General features: G+C 34.7%; 1 protein-coding gene across 6 annotated transcripts in view; it reads left to right on the plus strand.

Annotated features, from left to right (window-relative positions):
* LOC136820704 (forkhead box protein P4-like) overlaps positions 1-23,202 on the plus strand; it is a 61,917-nt gene extending 38,715 nt beyond the window's left edge. Inside the window, exons 1-11 of one of the 6 annotated variants that reach the window (XM_067076919.1) lie at positions 3,458-3,700; positions 16,049-16,116; positions 17,027-17,067; positions 17,453-17,534; positions 17,923-18,010; positions 18,221-18,863; positions 19,145-19,323; positions 19,632-19,753; positions 19,916-20,095; positions 20,467-20,517; positions 21,964-23,202. In XM_067076919.1, coding sequence (XP_066933020.1) covers positions 3,653-3,700; positions 16,049-16,116; positions 17,027-17,067; positions 17,453-17,534; positions 17,923-18,010; positions 18,221-18,863; positions 19,145-19,323; positions 19,632-19,753; positions 19,916-20,095; positions 20,467-20,517; positions 21,964-21,988 — 1,527 coding nt within the window. In that variant the 5' untranslated portion in view covers positions 3,458-3,652 and the 3' untranslated portion in view covers positions 21,989-23,202. Of the gene's footprint in view, positions 1-3,457; positions 3,701-11,091; positions 11,203-11,604; positions 11,687-15,235; positions 15,637-16,048; positions 16,117-17,026; positions 17,068-17,452; positions 17,535-17,922; positions 18,011-18,220; positions 18,864-19,144; positions 19,324-19,631; positions 19,754-19,915; positions 20,096-20,466; positions 20,518-21,963 lie in introns of those variants that run through there. The other 5 variants (XM_067076920.1, XM_067076921.1, XM_067076918.1 and 2 more) reach the window with 5 other exon arrangements.
* Positions 23,203-24,881: the final 1,679 nt, after the last annotated feature.

Below are 24,881 nucleotides of genomic sequence, written 5' to 3' on the forward strand. Positions count from 1 at the left end.
AATTGAAATCCCAATGGGAATAGAAATGCTATTGTTCAAAAATTAAAATATCCAGTGGGGATAGTCTTGGAGTAAATTTTTAAACATTTAATTTCGAGTGGGGATGAAATATAAGTCAATTCCCCAGTGGGGCTAAAATTCCAGAGTATTTTCCTACCGGAGACGAAATGTCTGCCATATTTTCCAGTGGGGTTGGAGTCCCAGCGGGTCTGTGACACACAGGGGTGTATTAAGGGGAATGGAGGGGGGGGAGGTCAAGGGCATAGAATGTTCTACTGGCTACTTTCTCATTACACTCTTTTTTATAGGAACAAGTAAAACACTTTTTTGTTACTTTGAGCCAAAATTATGCCATTCCAGACTGAGGAGTCTGTTAAATGACGCGCCTTACGCGCCTACGCGCCTGAATTTCGACGCGCCTTTAAGTTTTGACGCGCCTTCTTACGCGCCTTATTATCGATGTGCCCTAAATTTTTGACGCGCCTTACTTACTTGCCTTATTACCGATTATTTTGGCCCAGTGTAAGCAACCTTTCTTCCTCGTGCTCGTATGTCCCCTGCTTTGTTATAAGAATTTTTCAAATTTAATTATAAGAATATAGTTGTCTCAATTCATTTAATAAAACTTTCTAAAAACTTTTTAAGATTCCTATAGAAAAAAAGAGAAATGTAACTATTTACAGTGAACTTTTCTTTTTTTACCAAAAAATAAGGTAGTGTGCATCCAGGGTGTAATTTTTGGACCTACCCCGGTGGGGTGGAGGTCCTATAAATTAACCCGTGTTCGTTAGTTAGTTAGTTCGTTCGTTCGTTAGTTACCAACTTTTCTCGAGATTGGCTCATTCAATTTTTCTGATTTTTTGCACAAAGGTGCATTACTATAAACCCTCGAATGTGACGGAGCCCGATTTTCGAAAAAAAAATTTTTCCGGCCGGTAGAACCGGAAATGTCCCGAAAAAAGCGGTTTTTTGAGATTTTCTCGAGATTTTATCATTAGTTTTTTGCGATTTTTTGCACATAGATGCACATTAGTACTGCCGAAAGGTGTCAAAACCGTTTTGTAAAAAAAATATTTTTCGGTCTGTTGAACCGGAAATGTGCCGGAAATCGCGTTTTTCACATTTCCGTCACATTTTTTCAATTATTAATTGTTTCTTTACAGAAAAATGTTCTTTATGATCCGCCCAAAATTACTCGTTCATTTCCAAAAATCATCCTTTGAATCCGGACCTCCTTAAAAATCGCCGGCACAGCCTAAACGGCGTAAAACGGTTTTCCTTCATTTTTCAACTTCTACTCGACAGATTTCATGATTTTTTGCACAATGATGTAAAATGGCAATGCCCAAAATGTGACAGAGCCCAATTTTCGAAAAGAAATTTTTCCGGCCGCTAAACCGGAAATGTCCCGAAAAAGCGTTTTTTTTGAGATTTTCTCGAGATTTTCTCATTAGTTCTTTGCGATTTTTTGCACATAGATGCACATTAGTACTGCCGGAAAAGGGTGTCGAAAACCGTTTGTCGAAAAAAAATTTTTTCCGGTCTGTAGAACCGGAAATGTGCCGGAATCGTTTTTTTCACATTTCGTCACATTTTTCAACTTACTTAATGTCTTTTTTGACTACCCCCTCCCCATCCTCCACCCCGACACTCCTAAATCTGTGATGAAATAATGAAAACTGAAAACTAAAGTTTTTTTTATTCAGTTTTAATTTCTCTGAATATTGATTAAAGTGTCGATATTATTTTCTTTCCCCGTTAACATCGAGCGTTTTAATTGCTTTCTCCGTTCAATAGAATTAAAACGAAATTTAACATTATCATTACTTCAGTAAATTCTAATTATTCGTTTTATAAATAGGTAGGTCAAAATTACTGTTTAATTTAATTTTTGGTTTCACCTGGCTTTCGATTTTCATACCGAATTAGGATGCAGACAGTGCGTACCACGCGATTTTTAAATTTTACAATTTCATATTACATCCTAAGCAAAAATAGCAAGGATAATATTTTCCTTTTCCTTTTTCCGGAAATAATATTTTCTATCTAACTAGTCATTTTAGATATTTTCTGATCGATCACCTTTTTAATAGGGCACCTGAGAGTAAATTCACGTGAAAAAAGCTGAAATTGCCGTGAATTAATCAATGGCGATACTATAATCCCAAGTACACCACAATCGATTCATTTTAAACTTTAACTATTATAAATGCCCCATAGCCCTGATTTATGATTTTAAGGAATGTACTTTTAGCCTGGTAATCGCCCTACCGTTACACCCTTTTTTTTATAAGATAACGTTATAAGCACAATAGCTAAAATTTGAAAAATACAGGATAATCAATTAGTATGAACTCGCAAGAAAATAACACACTGAGAATTCAAAGAAATGAAATATTATAAACATGTGTCATTGAGCTATTAATAATTTTTACGAAGTGCTTTGAAAATTGAAACGATAAAGACAATAAAATCATTCTGTTCAGAAATGCTAAAAAATTTGGATTAGAAATCAGAAAAATGAAATGAACCACGTTGTTTGTCGTCTTTTTTTCTGATAATTTTTGCAGAACATTCGCCTTTCATGTGGGGGGGGGGGGGCAATAAAAATCACGTCAAAATTTACAAAAATTTAAGGTAGTAATACTGTAAGGCACGTCAAAAATTTAGGGCGCGTTGATAATAAGGCGCGTAAGAGGGCGCGTGGGCGCGTAAGGTGCGTGGGCGCGTCAACAAATGGAAGGCGCGTGGGCGCGTAAGGCGCGTCATTTAACAGACTCCAGAATGAGGGTTGTTCCATAAATTGTTCTTATTTTCAGCATTTTTAAGCCTCATTGTTCTTATAGAAATAACAAAGTCAATGAAGTAGCATAGTCGGGTTTTCTTATTCTCTCATTCTTAATGAAGTTAATTTTTTATCTGTCTGTTCTTATAAAAATGTTCTAACAAAAAAAGAGAGTGTATGATATATTTCCATTCCATTCTTAATTTTTCGAACCAGCTCGAACGCATTTTTTGGGGGATTTTGATCTAAATTCTTAGGTTTGTCAATTTTTCAGAGCCTATACATATTTACACGTATTGTTCACTTACCCAAGGTTGTTTCTCGATTCACCTTCCCTGTTCACCCTGGGAATCAAATGGCCCTCCCCCTCTAAATTTATCAAAGTAAATGTCTAGACATACCCCTTCTTATTTCGTTTGTGTCAAAAAACGTATGATTTGTTTGACGTGCCAAACGATTTGAATTTTGTTTATATATTTCAATTTTCAATTTAGGTTCGTATTGTGTTTGTGAAAATACACTGTAGGTCTGTTTTGGTAATCATAAATATTTACTCTTAATCGATGGTGTCTGACTTTGTAACTTTTTTGTATATTTGTAATCAAAAAACTAGTAATAATATTAGGAAATCAATCACAATCATTTGAAGAACTGAGAGTTGTTTTATTTTTTTCCATGTTACATTATTTGTTCAAGTAGAACACAGTTATTGCAAAGCGTCCATTTAAGATCCTTTCCTTTCGATCTTATAACCGCATTTTATTGTGAAATTGAAGAAGATTTTTATTCTTCATTACTGAAATTGAAGGAAGAAAAGAAGAGAAGAGTATTTTTGTTGCTGTTGATGCCGTTTTTGGTGACATCCGAATGACCAACTTTTGCTCTTCGAGATTACTAAATCATCTGATTTCACCAGTACGTTTTTTAAACTTTTTTTACGTTTTCGTGTTTTGTGTTACATCCCTGTGTCAGAGACGGGCTGTGGGAAATTTGGCCAAAATTTCGTCCACGGTGGGAAAAATACCCTACAATTTCAACACCACCGGAAAATTGACTTTGATTTCATCCGCATTCGAGATTCAATCCAAAACCATCGCCATTAGATATTTCAATCTTGGAGCAATATTCACATTGGGATTTCGATATAAACCGGGGCTGTGAGACAGACGTGTTGTGTTATACAGTGTTTTTTATGTAACAGCAAACTTCAGGCACTGCGGAAGTGGGAGGCTAAGGAGACTTCAGCCTCGCCACTTTTGAGCAAATGAGATTTTTTTCTCGAATTTGTAGCGAATTTTATCTCATTTTGTGCCTTCAGCCTCCCCATTTTTACGGTTTTTCCGCCTGACCTGAACTTTAAGTACATTTAGTCTCTAGGCAAACAAAATATTAGTAAAGTACGAACATTATAGTTTGTTTTTTAAAAAACATGTATGCTTGAAATCTTTGTCACCCCAATGCTTAGCAAGATTGTATTGTGATAAAATGAAGTTTACAGTCACCAAATGGGACATATTTTTTTACATATGGCCTCATTTTGACCAAAAAATTGAGACATGTCAGTCAACTTATTTCGCAATGGCTACCAAATACAGCTTGTATGTTCTGACATCACACAGTACCCAACGACACTGAATCGCATCCTATCATAATTTATTCATTGAAATTTTGCAACTGTTTTCTTCATTCCTGTTTTTTCGCAAATATGTTTTCAAAGTCTTTCAATTCAAAGCATTTTGTTTTTTTGATGAGATGTCGCTGTGATAGTTTTTAATTTTCAATATTTTGTTTTTGAAATTTGACCTGCACGTAGTGTTTCTTCATCTTTTTTTTTTTGTTTACGTTTTTCAATACTTTTTTAAACAGTTTCATTTTTAGACAATGCGTATTCTGATTTCTAATACTACTAGACACCCCTTAGTAACAAAAAAATGAAAGTGAAAAAAGATCTTCAAGTAGTCCGATTCACTCGATACACTCATGTTCTTATGAATAAATTTTCGATAACTTTTTGTTTATAAGAACTAGAAAAGGACGTTAAGAGTGTTCTTATATTTTGATTGGTTTTTTACAATTTAGCTGTAGTTTTCTTCTTCTTTTCAAATTCTTGCGCTTTTATTGACAAGGCCATTTCGAGCTTGGTAGTAAAAAAAGTAGAGAGAATTTCAAGACTTACCGTGAATTTTTTGTGCAATGCATCATGGGTAATCATTCGGGGAGAATTCGGAAAGTCGATATCGTCTATTGCTAAACTGGTCTTGTTTTGAAAATAAATTTCATTTAATTAATATTTTTTGATATTTTCGTAATTTTGGGTCCCTTTCAGAGAGTCAATTCCAATTTATTGTTTAACCCCGGGGTTAAACTCCCTCCCACAGGGTTTAAAAGTGCCTGCCGAGAATGTCAAAAAAATCGTACTAGTTCTTATGAAAAATTTAATATTTGTTTGTTTTTACTTTTCCAGTTAAAATCTTTCTTTTCATTTTCATTTTTCACACCAAAGTGTTAAAATAAATAATAAACATTCACCATGTAAATAAAATAACCATCATAAACAAACAACTTTCACAATACTGTCAAAAAAAAACCTTTTTTCGCGGGCATTCTTACTTATTTAACAAAATATTTATCCCTTTGTGTTCTTACTTTATTCTTCATTTTCTTTCTTTTTGACTGAAAGATAGAAGAAAAAGACTTTTAGGAAAACACAAACAACAAACATTGACTGATAAGTTGTATAAGATGCCGCAGACATTGTTTTTTCTTTTGAGCCACTCTATCTTCTTTCAACTTTATTTTTTGTTGTTTTCCTTCATTTATTTATCGTTTTTTTTCGAAAAAATAGATCGAAAACAAACAACTTCTTTGTTAGAAGAAAGTTACTTTTCTAGATTTGTTCTTTTATTTTCATGATTTTTTGTTGTTTTTCGTATGATATTTCTTCAGAAATCTTTTGAAGGTGGTGTAACATTTGTTAGATTTTATGCGAGAGAGGGGACGCAGAAAATTTTAGGCGGTTGCGCCATTGAACGAAGAGTTTAACATTTAACACAGTTAAAATATGTAAGAATTTATTCTGTTGTTCTTTCTATGTTTTTCTCACTGCTTTATTTAACTCTTTTTTTTATCAGAAACAGTAATTTTAGTTATGGGCCTATTTGTGGTCAAAAAGGTGTTTAATTTTGCATAAATTGATGCAGATTGTGGGGAAATTCTCTCTTTTCCATCAGTTTTTCACCACAAATAGGCCAATAAATTTTGATCTAGAGAAGTTGGGACTTTGGTGTAATACTCTTTTTTGCTCAGTTTGAAGAGCTTTATCATGTGATATAGGTTTTTTTTTAATTTGAAGACCCCCCAAAAATTATGAAATTCCAGGCCTTGCAATTTTGCCTGGAAACGCAAAAAATCGCCAATTAGTCGTTACTTGCACGATAATATCGTGGAAACTTTTTTGATTTGTAATCTACACATACTAATTCGCGAGTTTCCGTTGTTTTTTTTTTTGGAATCTAAAAGATGTATCACGAAATGAAACGTTTTTCGACCTCAGCCGCGCGACTATTTCGAGGGTAACTAAGAGTATACTTGGTTTTATTTGATGATTTCATCAAAAACTTATAACCTGAGAACCACTTAATCAAATTTAAAAAGTTATGCACCAAATTTTAACGTTGCCTTTTCTCTTTTCGAATACATTTATTCGTCGAACCCTTATGTTTTTTTCTGGGTCACTCGGTATATCACAAATTGGGCTAAAACAGTGATCATTTGCTTGTATTTTGTACATAATCGAAAAAATCATAATCATAATCTTTTATTGTGGACTTTTTGGTTCTCGAAATTGTTTACAAAACTTTTTTAAACCGTACATCATGTGCCCAAGTTCAGGAGTTGCCATAAAGCTATTATGGTAATAACCGGGAGGGCACATTGCTATACATTGTAAAATTTATTTAAATGAAGCTATTGAAAAGCTTTTGCCATACACGTTTTTTTTTTTATAAGAACGTCAACAATTTTCGAAGCCTTCGGATTTTCTTAGTTTTTTGGATTTGAAGCCTAAAAATGTTCTTAAAATGTTCTTATTTTCAGCATTTTTTGAGCATTTTGATGTAATTTCTTCATAAAATGCATGTTTTTAAGTCTCCAAAGCCTTAGAATGTTCTTAGAATGTTCTTAAATTTTTGGGCCTCGAAGCCTTATGTTCTTATATAGTTTGTTCTTATAAAAAAAAACGTGTATATAGTTTTCGTACCTGTTCGTACGTCATAAAGCATACAGGGGGTCATGCAGTTGGTTTTGAGAAAAGATTTTTGGGAATTTTCATTATGCAGGAAATCGGCTAGGTGTATCGCGTGTTTATTTGATTCATTGGGTTCTAATCACGTTGCGAAGAATTGAAAAGAATATACTGCTTTGAGATGTTTTTTGGTCTTAATTATCGAAAAGTAAGTAAAGGATATTTATGAAGAATTCCGTAAAATTTGTAATACAGTACTCTCTTTACTTGAGTTTTCTTAACTCAAACCTCTTTAACTCAAATCTCTCCTTACAAGCTTTTCTCGATTTTCTCATTTTTTCAGTTAACAATGCCTTATAAACGTTACTCTATATATTCCAAATTTTCTTAACTCGAACAGATTTGTGTTTCCCGTGCAGATTCGAGTTACATATATAGAGACTCAAGTGTAGTATAATGTAAAAACTTTTTCGCAGGAAGAAACTTAAAATGAGCTCAAATTAGCAAATTCGTTTCGCGAGAACTGACTTTCGCTGATAAAGATTTTCAAGAAATCGCAATTCGTCGACTTTTGATTGTCTTTAAAGATTGAAAATCGAATTTTTTCATATCCATCGAGCTGAATACAGTCAAAAAATTATTTCTTTATTTACTTTGGCTTTGGGGGAATCTTCAATATCAAGAGAGTTTTCGTTGTGGCCTGCTGACGGCTGACGTCACATGGAGAAGGAGTGTGTTTTTGTGTCCCTCCTCTATGGAGAAACTTTTAAAATTCGTGTGTTGCCCTCACACCGGTGTTTTGTTTGTGTTTAGATGTTTATTGTTTACCTCGTGTCTTAAAATCAACAAAAGAAAACCTTCTTTTTATTTATTTCTTAATCAACAAACAACGTTAACATCAACAAATAATCAAAGCGCGTTTTTATGCTTTTGATCATTTCTTTGTATGGCTTGATATATATGATGGTACGTAGTTGTTTTTGTTTTTCTTTGAAGAGGTTTTTCCGAAATACTTATATCTTCTTCATCTTCTTCTTAGTCTCTGTTTAAACTGTTACAACTAGTCATAGCTTTCACTAAATGCCCCCACATAAAGATTATGTCATGCACTTATAAAGCTTTAATGCTTTAAAGATTAAAACATTAAAAAATAATCAGGAATAATTGATTGATTGATTTAATTATTGATTGATTGATTGATTGATTGATTGATTGATTGATTGATTGATTGATTGATTGATTGATTGATTGATTGATTGATTGATTGATTGAGGCATTTGCTTGAAAAAAAATTATATTCCATTAACAAAAATATTTGAAGAATTCGCAGCTTGATAATTTAATAAAATTTAAGGAAAAGGTGGAAAAGCTTCTCAAAAATATACTTCAAAAATTATGGTATCATTAGCTTACAGGTTTTCACATCTCCTGTTTGTTTTTTTCTCCTTAGTTTCTTTCTTACAACAATATATATCGTGATTATTATTCACTAAATAGACCTTTTCTGATAATGCCGCAGACATTTGCCTACATAGATTGTAGGCAAATATATAGTGGTGAATAAATCAACAAGGTAACCAATCAGAAATAGCTTTTTTTTTCATTGGCTGCTATATTTCAACAATTCTCTATTGCAACTTTGCCTAATAAACAATAGTCAAGAGGATACTGCGTATGAAATTTATAAAAAAGTTCTGCGCCATCTTAAATAGGGTGAAGTAGAAACCAATCCTATTTAAGGCGTACGCTGTGATTGCACTTTTCAAACAAAATCTTCTATTTTATTGGTCAAAAGAAAAAAAAAAAGGAATGCCATTGTGGTCCATTCAGACGTACAGTCGAGAAAAGTTGAAATGCGCCTAAATTTTTTTTCGATCTTTTCTCCAAGCAGCGCAGACAATGAAGAGACGTGCCTTCAGGAAGCTAGACTTTTTGAGTTTATAGCTATATATATTTTCGCTTTATGGTGTTTCTGTATGACTGTCTGTGTACCTAGTCTAACCACCGTTAAATGCCTTCGGGAAGGTCCATCCTAACTTGGAAAGCCAGAATTGGCGCTATTTGACCAAACCACTGGAGCGTAAGTTATTTAGGCTATCACAACTGCATGAAAAAGTTGAATGTGCGCATGTAAAGTTAAACGAATGTAAACAAACTTTTTGCAGGTTTTTGAAATAGATTTACCACACTGAAAAAACAGTGAAAAAACTCTAAGTGAGGTAAATCTATTTTGAAGACCAAAAGAAAAAGTTTGTTTACATTGATTGACATTCAACATTCATTCAACCACTTTTGGATTCAACTTTACATATGCATACATTCAACTTTTTTGTACTTTGCCGGTATCTTGTTTTACTAAAGTTAAGAAGGACTTTCTCGAGTTACGACCATATGATGGTATTTAAAGCTCGAGAAGCTCTATAAACAATAAAGGTAGTTATTAATAAAATAAAAGACAAAGATAAATTAGAGTTTGAACAAAAATATCAAAATGTACATTTGAAAACTTGAGCAAATTTCTTTAAAGATTCCGGAAAAAGAATTGAAATCATTGATGAAGTGAACTTCTGACTAAATTACAGTAGTTAGTATTCAGTTTCAAAGACAAGAAATAAAATTTGACATACAAAACACTTTTTCCAGTCAATGAATCAGCTCATCATCATAACCAGTCTGCCATTTTGTTTGTTTTGATTTGCACAAGCAATATTGTAATTCGTGTTATATCATACAATGTTATGATTTGCATTTATAACACTCGCTTCAGCTTTTCAAAGCTAAATCAAAACTAAAATTGTAATATGTAATAATGGTAATAGCATATAACGTAATATGAAAATATGTATACTACTGTCCCGGAAAAAAACCGAACATTTACGGAAGAGACTAACTACGGGGATGCTTGGGCGACAAAACAAACAAACACGCGCAACAAAATTTCGAGATTCCAGTCCAATATCTATGCGTGAAACTATGAGTGCCTCCTCGTCGCTACGCTCCTGCGGGGGCAATGATCCATTTTGTACACACCCCTGTTTCATTAACTCGGTGACCTGACGAAAAAAACCTCTTCTGTTGTTTTTAATAGCAAGTTTATGTATTTGAGATAAATCGAAGGAGACTGTATAAAGTTAGCAAATGTAAAATACCGTCATCTGTTTTAAAGTGAACAAAGGCGATATAGAGCCGTACACTAGTTAAATCTACTTTGTTTTCCGTCGACTTTACTTACCGCTGTCCTCGATATCCTCGCCAATCACAGGAATTTTGCAGTTCGATTGTGTTCAGGTGTTTTAGGATGATTTTTATTTTCGTGGACAAGTAAAAACCTTAACAAGATAATTGTACTGGGCTTTTGTTTACTTTCAATTCAAGACGAAATTCTCTTTGAGCGAGGCTTATGACCAATTTTCTTATAAATAATTATCTGACGGGTGTTTTATTTTTGTTATTATTTTTATTTTTATTTTCTTAATTGTTCCCAATTTACTCGACTTAATATTGGCTTTTATAAGAACTGAGTTTTTATTGTTTCATCATATATTTTTTTTACAAAACAGTCACTGCAATAGTTTGATAGAATATTCGAAAGATAGAGAATTTGATATTGGAAAAGTCCTATTTTTTTATAAGTACGTTACTAAAAAGATGCATCTTTCTATGATAAAATGTCCTTACAAAGAATTGTTATTTTCTTATAAAAAAATTCACCATTAAAACAAGAACAAGTTAAAAACATTTTAAGGCTTGGGGAACACCCAAATTCATAGAAAAATTAAAAAATATACCAGAAAATGGTGAAAATAAGAACATGTTAAGAACATTTTTAGGCTTAAAACTCAAAAAGTTAAGAACATCCCAAGGCTTCAAAAATGTTGAGTGTTCTTATAAAAAAGCGTGTAGCAACACACGTTTTTCAAGGCGATAAATATCGCAATTCCCAAAAGGCTGAATAATTTAATTACAACCCATCATTCTATTGTGCATCGAGTTTTCCTATTCGAAAATTTTGTTTACTTCTTTTGAATTTTGTTGTCATTAAAAGTAAGCTTTAATATTTGTGTTGAAAGACACAGTATAGATTATATCTTGGCGAAAAGAGAAACTGGGTTGTTTTTTTGCATAATCGAAGAAAAAAAACGATTTTTGTTGTTTATTTAGCAATAAAAAGAAGGTATGTAAAACACCAGTAACTATTTTCTTTCCTATACGTTTTTATTTATGAAGCACCTATTGCAGGTTGCTCTGTTGTTGAAAACTTCCTGAAGGCTAACCTTTGTGATTTCAAGCAGCACGATAGTAGAAAAACAAAAGGAAAACCTGCAAGAAGTTTACGCCTTCAGATGACCCTTCAATTATTGTTACATTAAAATAAACATCTGGCAAACAGTATGTGTTGGTGAAACACAAAAAAACATTTTTTTTATGATTTGTAAAAAAAAAACTCTGTTTCTCAAAGTAAATATGTGTGTTGAAGTCAGTTGGGCGCTTTATGTTCGCTTTTCCTCTTTCAATCTCTTTCATTCATTGTGTTAGGATTTTTCAAAGAAACAGTAGTAGTAACCCTTGTTGCAGTATCCGTGTGGCAGGGTTGGTGTGAGTTTTGTTATCAGGTTTTCGTGGAAGCAACGTTTATGATGACCAAACTATAAGGATAGGTAATTTGTCTCAAGATTTTTAAATTTTTTATTTCTATACCTTCAACTAATCGGCGGCGTTGACAGAGGTTCGCCACTAAAATGCGACAAATCCTCCATGAGACTCCTAGACTGGAGTCGTTTATAATTTGTGTAATACAGTAGTATAAGCATTATATGATAATACGATTATTGTTACGGGATTTAGTTTGTATAAAACTAAAATTTGCTCCCTCCATTACTTTTTTCTACTATGTCTAAATTAGTCGTCTAGCTTACTCCCGTTAAATTCAATCCTGGTTTACATACCGCCTTTCCTTATCATTAGGAGTTTTTGCCTAATTTACTTGTTCTATCTTTCGAGTGACCTTACTAATGTAACATTTTTAAAACCGATTCTAAATTCTACTTTTAATTGGCTTTTCTTAGGCGTATTCTTACATTTTGAGGAAGGCTTCTTTTTTTCCGTACTTTATAGGCCTTTGACAACAAGGCGTTCTAATACTTCGATTCTTAAGCTCAGAACAGCAAACTAAGGTTGTCTCATATTGAAAGTGTTTTGTTCAGAGTAAACATCCTATCGGAATTTAAATTCCCTGTGTTTAGCTCCTTGCATAAAATATTAGATTTAACTTTTTTTTTACTGTTTTGATCTAAAAGCTGCAAAGCCGTTTGGAGATTTAAAGTCACTTGGTACTGTTGAATATAGACCTTTAGGAATGACATATGTCGATAGTATTTTTACCCGAATTAAAGAGCTTGATTTCTAAAAAAATACCTAGGCCTAGTTATTGAAAAAATGATCACTGCCTAAATTTTAGCGTTCGTCATTTATTGGATATTCTTATAAAAAGAAGTTGACGGCCTAAGGGAAGCAATAGCAGTGAAACTATGTATTATGACGCGGTCTCAATTTCAAAACAAACAAATAGAGATGTTTATGAAAGCTTTTCCAAACGAGACCTTTTCACCTTCCAAGACATGTCAATGAAATCTTACTGTTTTCAAATTGAAACCAGCACCTTATGTTGATTCGCTACATGGTTTCTATTAACTAGAAAGAGAAATTGTAAATGCAGCGCTGAGGGAAATAATCTGTGACCTTGCCTCGAGTTTTTGGTAACACGTATGGCTCGTGCTTTTCAACCATCTACCCTGGCACTTTTCTAGCACCCTTGGGATATCCTTATTGCCCTCTTGTTAGTTAGCCTTTTTAAAAGAACCGCTAAAAATTTTTCAAATTTTGACATTTTAAGAGCTTTTAAACCTCAAACTTTTCCAGGCTCAGACCTCAATGTTCTTCTTAAATTGTTCTTATCTTTTTGTCCGTTCTCATAAAAAAGGGTATCTGGTAGATCATTCAGAATTTTTAATTCTAAATGTCAGCGTGAGAACCGGGTCATTCATTCGTATGAAACGTGGTTTCTACACAGGAACTGGATACGGCCTTTAGTGGTGAGAGTTCGTGTTTTTAGAAATACAATTTTCACTGTTTATGGGTAAATAAATAAAAATAGAGTAAAAAAAGATGTCATTAACTGAAAAAAGTTTTTCTTATATCACCTTACACTGAGCTCTTTCTTTCATTCATAAGAACAAATTGTCTGTTCTGATTATTCCAGATACTTATTTTGAACTCAGCTTATAAGTTCTTTTGTATTGAAAATGATGTTCCAAAGACTGGCGCAACCCGATTCTAGAAATTGTTCCGAAGAATAATCGAAAGTTAATAAGATAAGTGCCTTTGAATGAAAATCGGTTCTTCAGTTTTTTTTGAGAATTCTTATAAAATAATTTAAGAAATTTTGAAAAAGATTTTTTTTGTACAACATTGTTAGTGTTTATAAGGTCACATTGTAAAATCAACATTATCATGCTTTAAAGAAAATAAAAATGGTGACGATGATGGGCAATGATATAAAAATGTTTATCATAAATTATAAATTTTTCTCTCGAATGCAACGTAATGTTTCTGATCTTGGATTCGTTCATTTAAGATTCTATTAATCTAGCTAACTTTTCTTTCAATTTTCGTCATTTTTGGCCTGGTCACGAAGTTTTAATCTTCTTTTGTTTCGACATAGCTCTGATGGTTCTTTTTTTCCAACCTTTTAATAGTTAAATATCTTTCTTTTAAATGCCACAGGCGTTTTTCTGTCGTGCTTGGAAAATATTTCCAAAAGTAATTGGTTGGGTGAGTATGATAAAAAATTGGCGTGTAGACGCTTCTTATTAAGTACCTGAATGTTACAGTCAATGTTTCAAGGTAGATTATGGATGATGAATTCCTGCCTCATCTTTTCATCGAGGACCAACCCTTCCATTAGTTCGAATTATAGGAAAGATTCGAGAGAAGTTCTGACAAGAGAAGACTGCCTGTATAGTACAGTTTACTCTCGCTAATTTGAATTCGAACTGGGAATCTTATTTATTCGAATTATAGAAATTATTTTAAGAGGGTTTCTCCTTGACGGATACTGTAAAAAGCTCGATTTATAGAAAGATCTACTAAATATAGAAGTTCGAACTAGAGAAGGCTGACCGAAAAAATGGGTAAAAGATATCTTTCAAAAAATGATGTTGTTGATGATAGGTTATAATAATGATGACAAAGTTTATGAAATTTTATTTGTTTGTTTTCTCGTCAATAATAAAAACGAACTTGTGTCAAAATAAGAAAATTACAGTACGGTTTTGTTGTTGTGATGTAGTTCAAAAAAACTCATAAGCCTCTTAGTGTGTGTGTTTACATGTCTATTTGATGAAGGGCTTAAAGTCAATCCTTTTTTTGTGTTTCTATTGGTCATAAAAAACCACAATTGTGGTTTTGGATTATGGAGATTTATTGATTTGTTGTTTTTGAATCGTACCAGGAATAATGATGGTTTTGTAAGACCCTCCTCTTGAAATAATGACTTGTTTGCGTTTTGATTTTTAACCATGTTTGCAAGTGATGTAAGGTTTTAAGTGTGTGTTGCTGGATCTAGACAGCTAAATCTTCTTGCAACCACTTTTTTTAACTTATGTACTATGTGTGCCAGTTGCCAGTTGTTTTCATATAAAGTCACTAAATTTGTTTCGACGTTTGAAAATTTAGTAGCCCCATCTGCTTGTCTTCATATCAAGACACTCGCCGTTTGAAAATAGCGAGTTTATATACTTGCGTATTCGAGGACGGTAAAGTGACTGAAGCGATTTGGAAAAACCCGCACTTCTGACTCGCAAAATCAAGGACGGTAAAAGTGCTGATTTACCGTCGTCCTCGGCTGGTCAGGATCTAGTCAAATCAGAACCTTATCGTCTCCGTCGTAGAAAAACACACATAAATAAACTCGATACATTCCTCTTACTATTACTTGCTTCACTTATACGAAACAGGAACTAAAATGCTCTTCCTGCGCTTTTTTCTTTGGAATTCGTAGAAAATGTTTCAAGTTCTTGACGCCTCTTCTGAAAGAAATAAATATACTTGCACTGTTGACTATAAAAAGCCACAATTAAGATTAATTTGACTGGATTATGATTGGAATTTAACTTTGATTTTGATAATTCAACCATTCTTTTAAATTCATCCTAATTCCTCTTCCAACAGAATAGTAATGAAAATTGATAGAAACACAGATTTCTTAGAATTATCAACGAAAAACGTTACGGCAGACGAGGACCCAGAGAGCGGCGCCATTTTGAAAAAGGCGTCATTTATGGACCTAGAAAATTCATCACCCATTAATACAAACAACGGTGAACCACCACACAAGAAAGGGCGGAACAACATCCTAAATAACAACGAGGTTTTAACGCCCGTTGAAACCACCCAACACGCCCCAAATTACCGTGTTGACATGAAATTGAAAAGTCCGAGCCCGACTGAGGATGATTATATAAAATCAGATAAAGTGCACACGCATCACGGTCGTGTTACGCACTATTATCGCGATGAACCGAAACATGACATGCTTCTCGCTGTCAAGGTAACTGCAACGGCAAAATTCATTCAAAATACACCTATTGACATTTTTGCTTAAAAGCTTCGTGAATTTAGGGTTGGGTTCGAGTTTGCCATGCTCGATTGTCGTCAGATGCTTGAATATCTGCATTAACATTCTCGCAGATACTAATATTTGACTGTCATCTAAACCTCGTAAACCCGATTAACGATCCCTTGTTCTCGAAGTACTGCAGGTTTATTTGAAAGAAAATTCCGGCGAACGATCTTCTAAAAGTCCCTAACTTATTCTAGACGTTTATCTTTTTTTCTCGTACGGTAACACATAGTTTGGTTTTTACTCGCTAGTAGCAAACCCTGTGCGACAAGTTACACTTTTCTGTAACCCGAAATTGTCTGCTTCATATTGATTTTAATAATTTATTTTTTTTATTCAGCCTTATAAGGAGATGGTGACAACGGACCAATCAAGATCGAATTCACCGGCCCATCATCATAGATCGATGTATGTATTATTAAGCATCTGACTTGGAAAGTTACCCTCGGGCTTTGTTTTTTAAGATTTTGCCTTCCTTTACCCTTTAGCTTTTTTGACTGTGCTAAATTTCCACCAAAACTTTCATTTTTCTCATCTCACGTTCAATTACTTAATCTTACCATTGCATAACAACCCCGGGGGGGGGTGCTTAGGCAAATGGAGGGCACGGTATGTGCCGCCCTTAAGGGTACCTTTTTTGGACTTCCAAAGTCCCGCTAAGGGTCGGAAAAATCAGGAAATCTAATTTCAGTCCCACTAAGGGTCGGAAAATTGGAGAATTTCAACTTTTTACCCCCTGAAAGATCAAAATTTGGTCAAATTTGGTCAAATTAATCCCGCTAAGGGTCGTGAAATTCCCAAAATTTTCCTTTGTTTTCTCCTTTTTAGTCCCGGTAAGGGTCTAAAGTTCGAAAGTCAGCTCGCAACCCTAGTACCCCCCGGGATAACAACTCTCTTTGTACTGGTTAGAACAAGCATATCATGTCAATGTCGATATATTTTTTATGATGGTGTGTAGGTGTAACTTCTTTACCCCTGCGTGAGCCTTTTGATGTTTACTGATAGCGACATATAATTTTCTCTGGTGTCCATGAGTAACATGGAGTCTAGGATAAAGGGACAAGCTGGAGTTTTTACAAGCTCTTTCTTGATTTGGTTGGTCGTTAGCCTGTAATAAAACAATTTTGTTACTTTTTCTAAAGAACGAGTCATCTCTATTATCTTAAATGACCAATTAGTGAAGTACAAAAACTATATCTTATAAAAACTCCAGAACATCTCAGGATAAACGGGGACGAGGTTGTGTTTAGGTAGCAGGTAGACCCTTTCTACAAAAAAAAACAGGCAAATAACTGATTCTTCTATTGGTTTATTTTAGTGGCGAGAGGCGTGGTGAAAAAAGAATGGATGAGCACGCCAGTAAGTTACATTCCATACAAGTACTTGGTTCTTGCTATTGCACGCCAATTATCTATACAAAACCTAGAGATAACAAAAGTAAAAAAGTGAATACTTTGTATAATTTACTAACTCCCACTCTCAGAGTAAGACCTATAGATGCTTATTGTCCATGTAAAGTGTATTTTTTCTATTTTATACTACCGTTGACGCTCTCTTATTCGACGTTGTACTATTCGATAGGCTCCCTTATTCGATGAAATTTAAATTCTCCGTCAATAAGAAACTCTCATAAACGACGTTCTACTATTCGATAAGCTCCCTTATTCGATGAAAATCCGATTCCCCTTGAAGATCGAATTAGAGAGCGTCAACTGTATATCCTAACTTATTTTCACTTTTCTAGTCATTACGCGCTTGTTTGCCGATGGTCGTTGTCTATGGCCTTCTTGTAATACCTCGTGTATGGATAAACACGATTTTGTAAGGTAAGCAAATCTAAAGAACGATAACAATTATTAATGAAAGTTTTTTGTTTCCTTTTCTATGAATTAGGAATTGTATCATCTTTTATCATATTAACACTATATTTTTCTGGATACTCATCTAACACAATCAAATTCCATAGGGTAATCACTTTTTTTGTCATGTTTTCGCCTTTAATTTTGAATGAGATTCTATTTGGTAACTTAAAAAATGGTTACTAACGATTGAGTTAATCGAAATTCAGTACTCATCCACACCTGAAAATTGCAGTTGTTATTATCCATTGGAACTTGATTTTTACCAAATTTTCCCATGTTGACAGTCGTTACATGGAATTAAACGAAATAAAGAGATTTTTACAACCGATGAACGTTTTCCTTTACGATTTAGACACTTAGATACAACCCATGCAATGGACGAAAAAGCAGCAGCTCAGGCTAGAGTTCAGAAATATGCCGTCGAAGAGTTGGAGGAAAGGGTAAGATGTTTTTAGTTTATCATCTTAGTATCTTAGACCATAAAAGGTTTCATGTTTACAACTTTTTGTCTTATGCTTAACTTGAAACTTCATTCAATTGGAGATGTTTTCTCCAATTGAGTATGTATTGATTGCTTTTACTTTCCAAAAGAGGACTCAGGGTAATGTAGAATAGATTTTATAAAGGCTTTTTTCATTCTTCCTTTTTAGTTATCATATGAACGTTCAAGGCTGTCAGCCATGTTGGCACATTTGGAATACGCTTCTGATAAAGGGTACGTTCTGCACAAGTCGGCTCATTCGGCTTCTCCACCACCTCGATCAGGATCCGGACACCATCACCCAGTCAGTAACGGAGGTGTGGTCTACCTACCCTACCCGCCACCGCCACACCATATCCACGCCATCCCCACCCACGTACCCGATGATCGTGTCAGTTCACCTCATCACCGTGAAAGAGAAAGAGAGCGTGAGAGAGAACCACGATCTCCACCTCAATCGAACTCGCCACGAAAACATTCTCACCATAAACCAGCCCCTGGCGGTCATTACCACTTACCGGCTCCACACTATTACCCAGTCCATCCAGCTTATCCAATCGGACGGCCCGTAGCTTTAAAACGCGAATCGCCTGGAGACGAAAAAAGCCCTAAAGATGAGAGATACCCACCGCCCGGATTGATTGCCGCCCACCCAGAGGAATTAATACATCGACCAGCTATTGAGGCATCAGCACACCCACCAGGTCCACCATTGACGCCCAAACAAGAAGGCGGATACCACCCTGTAAGGCGTCGTGGTGAGGCGGCAGCTATGGTTGACATTGGGCATGGTAAGGAAGACATAGGTTATCGTGAGTTGACGTTCTTCTCTTCTAATTTTTAACTCAGACCCCTTTTTTTAGAAGTTTCGTAAAATGAGGTTTTTCAAATTTTTTATATAAAACGATTCTCAAGTTTAAATTTTTTTTACAAAGTCACAGTGACTCTATTTCGAGTTTTGTATTCTATTTGCAAGTTCGATTTTAATTAGTCTCGTTATGCCGTAACATTTCAGTATCATTTAGAATTATGACCCTCTTCAATTCGTTCAAATACTAAAGATTAACTTTTTCCCCCTTTTTTCACTATCCAGAACTTCGCACAAAGGGTAATCTATACCAAGACCCAAACATCAGGCCACCTTACACGTATGCCTCACTTATTCGACAAGGTGTTTTAGACTCACCTAATGGAGAATTGACTTTAAACGAAATTTACAACTGGTTTATCAAAAACTTCGCTTTCTTCAGAAAGAACACTAGCACTTGGAAGGTTGGTTTGAGTATTCATTTTTACGGTACAGGGAAGGAGGAACTATCTTTTAAGGTTCAGAGATAAAATTTGCATGCTAAGAAATGGAGAAAATCTACAGTAGCCTCTCGCGTATTCGAACTCCTATAATTCGAATCCTTCTACCATTCAAACTAATTCTCAGCTCCCACCAAGGGAAACCCTCATAAACACTTTCTCTAGTTAGTGAATCTCTCTGTAATCTGAACAAAGAATTAATTGGGCTCTTAACTGTAAGATTTTTCATGGTATCATATATTTGACCGTATTATAAAAATTCTATTGTATAGAATGCCGTTCGACACAACTTATCGCTACACAAATGTTTTGTTCGAAAAGAAAATCACAAAGGAGCTGTATGGACGGTCGATGATGTTGAATTCTTCAGGAGAAGAATGACAAAACCAGGACTGTAAGTTCAATTTGAAATCAATAACGAACCAGGGGGTTCAGGGTTTCTTTTTAAACTTGTCACGTTTGTCCAAAAATTGTTTAAGGAAGGGAAGCTTGTTTGTAAGCCGATTCACCACCAAAGACAACTTAAAATAATTTTTCAAAATTCATTCTGATTCAGACCACGAAGAGAATATTACGCGCCCGAAGAACGCCCCAATTCTCCACCCGAAAGTGGTGGTGAATATGTGACGGATCTTCCATCTATGGCCATGTCAAGAAAGGAAGATTCAGAAGAAGATAATTCACCGCCACCTCCGCCCACGCAACAACATCACGCTCACGAAGAAAACGGTGAACAGTAAGTACAACCTGTAATTTGTCACACGCTTTTGCATTAGAAGTTTGCGAAACTTGAGCCTTTTGAGTTCACAATTTTTTCGATCTTACTTTCCAACCAGTTCTACAATTGTTTGCAATGGTTTATGCCTAGTCCTTTAGTATTCTTGAAACTTGACAGATCAAAATCTTGACAGGGGTCTATGAAATTAGCTCGTTTTATAGATTTTATTTCAAACATTCCGTCTTCGATAATGCTATTTATACCCATAATGCATCGTATAGAGAAAATAAGAACTGCAGTGGATTGTAGATTTCGTTTCAATAATACATCACAGAATTTACTAGATTAAAGCACGTGTTGAAATGATTGTTTCTCGTTTTTGTTTACAGAGAAAATTCGATGGCAATCAAAGAAGAACGAGAAGAATACCTCCAGCATGCGTAAGTCTACTTTGACCTTCCTTTTTATATATCAGAAATCCACCATTATGGATTAAAGCAACCGATTCGAAGAGATGATTGGTTAAGCGAATCGAATGTCTTCCATAATAGTGGGGGTTAAGGGTTAGGGTTTACTGAAAACCACTACACGTTTTTTTTTTTATTAGAACCTAGTTTACAAGAACATATAGGCTGAAATTCGTCGAAAAATTAAGAACATCTTAAGAACATGCCCAGCCTCCGTTTGGAAAAAAATGACAAGAAACTACAATTTCTTCCTCTTTTTAAGCAGTTTTTAACCGAATTTAGGGGTGGATCTTCAAAAGTCGAGTGTCAAATATTGTCTAAATTTTGCTAAATTTAAGTGCTCTTTATTTTGTATCATATTGTCGATTTACAGTAGTCTGAAAAATTAATAACGCATTTAAGAACATTTTAGGCTGAAAATTGCTAAAAAAATAAGCACATCAGAGCTCGAACCGGTGATGGATTCCGGTCAAAGACAATCCTATTATTAAGAATTTTCTGTAGACTGGTTGCTGTAGAAATCTTTTCAATAATACTGTGTAATTATAGATTCTGAGCGGGACTACTTCCTGAAAATCAACATTTTGAGAGCAGTGGCGTTGTGGGAAAATTTTTCTGGAGGGGCCAAAGTCAATTTTTTTTAAATGGCGCCCCCCCCCCTCCAATTTTTCAAAGTGGTGTCCCCACCCATCATTTTCTAAACTTTTACCAAATTCATTTGCCTAGGCATAATGAGGAAGGAAATATTTAGTGGAGAAAAGTAGATTTATCTTTGATGAATGGAAAAGGGAAAAACAGGCCCCACCATGGTTGGGGCCGACTAGAAAATATTTTTAAATCAACTGCCAAGATACCCTAAATCACTAAATAAAAATAGACAAATTTTACACTTGCTAGAGTGAAATGAAACTTAAAGAAACAATGTGTTATGCGAGCGAAGCGAGCGAAAAAATAGATGTTTTATGATTTCAATATTGTTGTCAGCAGATTGGTCTTGGGACGCAGTTAGCTTTACATTTAATAATGCTATATTGTACACAAAAAAAACTTGTAAATTAGCTAGATATCAAAAAAGTTACCACTTAACTGTATTGCGAGCGAAGCGAGCGAAAAAAATTGCAATTATATTTAAAAATTATCTCAGTAAAATTGGTCCTGGGCGCAATTTAAGGCGCATAAAGTATGATTTTTAAGATTGGGGCGTTTAAAAAAATCTCTTTTGGCGCCCCTTGCTCTTCGGCGCCCCTTCAAAAAAGCTCCGCTGGGGGGGCCATGGCCCCCCCGGCCCCCCCTGCCACAACGCCACTGTTTGAGAGGTATTAATCTCGGGATATTTCCCAGATTTCAGGATTTTTCCTCTTTGTAACCCTCAGAGGGCGACTGAAATTAATACTATTATTCTTTTTTTTTTCTTTACAGAGATACAGTGATGGTGACATCTTGAGAGTTTCAACAGTGTTGCAGTAACAATTATGGAGACTGACAGTTGGAGTTGGTAGTACTTGACAATGAATTCAACTTCGAGACCCCTTTTTTGGAAGTTCGTTACTTAAATTTAGTACTAGCCCATGTTGTATGTTATTTTCTAATAATATTTATTTTATGGACTTTAGAGGATATAAATTTATCTCCTCGAATTTCTCGACAATCTCTCGAACTTGAAAACTATTTTCTTTTTAGCATAGAACTTTTTTAAGTGGGGCAAAAATTTCTGTAGAACCTGTAGAAATCTCAATTTTCAAGAGATACCTTTTTTTGTTACAGTAATCCTCCTTTTAAAAACCTTTGTTTAGTATATTTTGTTTTAATTATTGTTTATTATTCTATTCGATTGAATTTGATCCTTGGTATGTTCATCATTAGGCTCTATCTATACTTTATTTTTTTTCGCGGTTGTTTGTGTATTTACTGATATTTATTCTTGTTGTTTTATTGAAACCATTTTTTGTTTATTTGTCTTTTGTAGATTTTATTATTATTGAGTTTTTTTCATGAACAGGGACAGTTCTTCAACCGATTTGAGATTAGGATACTTTCCTTGATCTTGATGGTCCAAAAATCGTCCTGATTTCTAGGAAATTTTCATTTATTTTTGTAGTTTTTTTGTATAAAATGTTTGTGTCTTTAGCCTCGTTCGAGAAAAGATTTCAAGTTTTCAAGTTCTGAATTTATGATATTTTCAAGACAATTAATTTATTTTCTGAAAAAGCTAATTTTTGATATTTGAGGTGTTTCTATACGTCAATTTCTTGTCACAAAGAGATTTTATCTCAATCTAAGTAGCCTCTAAGGACCTTGTACATGAGAGATTGAGATGTTTATATAAAATGGTGTCCTTGATAACACCTGCTCATATTAATATTTATAGGGTTGATTTCTCTGTTTTAGTATAATATTTTAAAAGTAAAAAGGTTTTCTAAAAACCGAAATCAAGATATCTGGAAAAGTATCGCGTCAATTCAATAGAATAATCACGATACAGTTTTTAACTATTACGCGATGTTTTTCCATAGTTACGCCATTCTGGAAGCGCGCAATTTTGTACATAGATAGTAAGTAAGAAAAGAAGCTCATTTTTTGGCTCGCTGTTTATTATTTTGAAAAAAAGAAGAAAGTTTTAACCATTGCTAAAATATATTATATGATAAAATTGAATAATACCAAAGCATTTTTCAATTGCTTCATCCATCATTTCCCATGAGATACTGACAATTGTTTAGTCAGGAATTGATTTAAGCGGGAACTAATCTCGCGATCTTCCTAATAATTGAGAACAATTGGTTGGTTAGAAATTCAGAGAAAGTCAAACTAAAGCCAAATAAATTTTTTTCTAAATTTCCAACACTAATTCTTTTTGTTATTTTGATCATACTATAACGGATTCGTGCTTATGCTTCCTGTGGTTTTGCAGAGGTCTATGATTCAGGCTAGGTATTCCGTCTTACCAACTCCCGTTATTAGAATTTACTAATACGTTGCCGATGAACACAAGAGAATCTATGGCGCCTGGGCGTTTGCTAGAATAGGAGCTGCATAGGAGAACAAGCAAAATATGGCGAAAAGCTGCTGATTAACAGTGTTTTCAGCCCTTGCCGCCGACAAAATTTAATCAGTAAGCATAAAAAAGCAGAGCATTAATGGACTGGGTAAATTAAGGGACTAGGCTCAAGCTTAAGACTCATCATACCTACAGCTTAGTTCAGTTCGGCAAATTGCATAGATCCGCAACGTTGCGGTTTTTCGCAGCGTTTCCCCAGGGTTGCGCTGCTATTTTACGCAACGCTTCCAATTGAAGCTTGTGATTTTAAAAATTATGAGCGCCTACCAATTTTCTTCTAAACCAAGCAACAACAAACTCTCAAAACGAAATCAACTCAAATGAAAAACTTTCAATACACAAATCCACACATATTTTTTTTCTCAAGAATTATTTTGAGCAGGAAAAAATTATAATTGCAATATTGACACTTTTCTTTTGTTTGGAGTTAGTGCACAAAGCGTTTCTAGACGACTAGAATTGTTCCATTCATTACTTTTTGCTTTATTTCTACTATGTACAAATTAGTCGTCTAGCTTGCTAGACTAAACACCTATACGCGATTTCACGTATTGCCGTTGCAGTTGCCGTTGATTCCTCTCTTACGGAACGAGATTCCTCTCCGATCGGACGAGATTCCTCTCTATCTTATCTGGTACTCGATGTAGAAATTTTCTTCCGACACGCTAAAGCTCTGAAGGTCGGGAAAATTTTAACATCTGGAACCTTTGGGTTACCATTTTTCATTTTTCTGTAAGGTTTCTCAGGCAGCAGAGATTTTCATGCTCGGGTGCAACCGATAGTCAAGCAAAAAGTGTAAGGACAGCTAGACACGACTGTGATGTGGTACATCAAACGATGACTACTATAGGTCTCCGATGATGATATTGGCCCGCTCCTTCAGAGCTTTAGCGTGGGCGGCCGCCAATACACCATCGGAATATCAGATAACTCTCTATCAAACGAGATTCCTCTCTATCAAACGAGATTCCTCTCTATCAAACGAGATTCCTCTCTATCAAACGAGATTCCTCTCTATCAAACGAGATTCCTCTCTATCAAACGAGATTCCTCTCTTACGGAACGAGATTCCTCTCTACACCAAACGAGATTCCTCGCGAGATTCCTCTCTATCAAACGAGATTCCTCTCTATCAAACGAGATTCCTCTCTTACGGAACGAGATTCCTCTCTACACCAAACGAGATTCCTCGCGAGATTCCTCTCTATCAAACGAGATTCCTCTCTATCAAACGAGATTCCTCTCTATCAAACTAGATTCCTCTCTATCAAACGAGATT

Source organism: Clytia hemisphaerica, unplaced genomic scaffold (assembly GCF_902728285.1).
Source record: "Clytia hemisphaerica strain Z4C2 unplaced genomic scaffold, Clytia hemisphaerica genome assembly, whole genome shotgun sequence".
Taxonomy (NCBI): Eukaryota; Metazoa; Cnidaria; class Hydrozoa; order Leptothecata; family Clytiidae; genus Clytia; species Clytia hemisphaerica.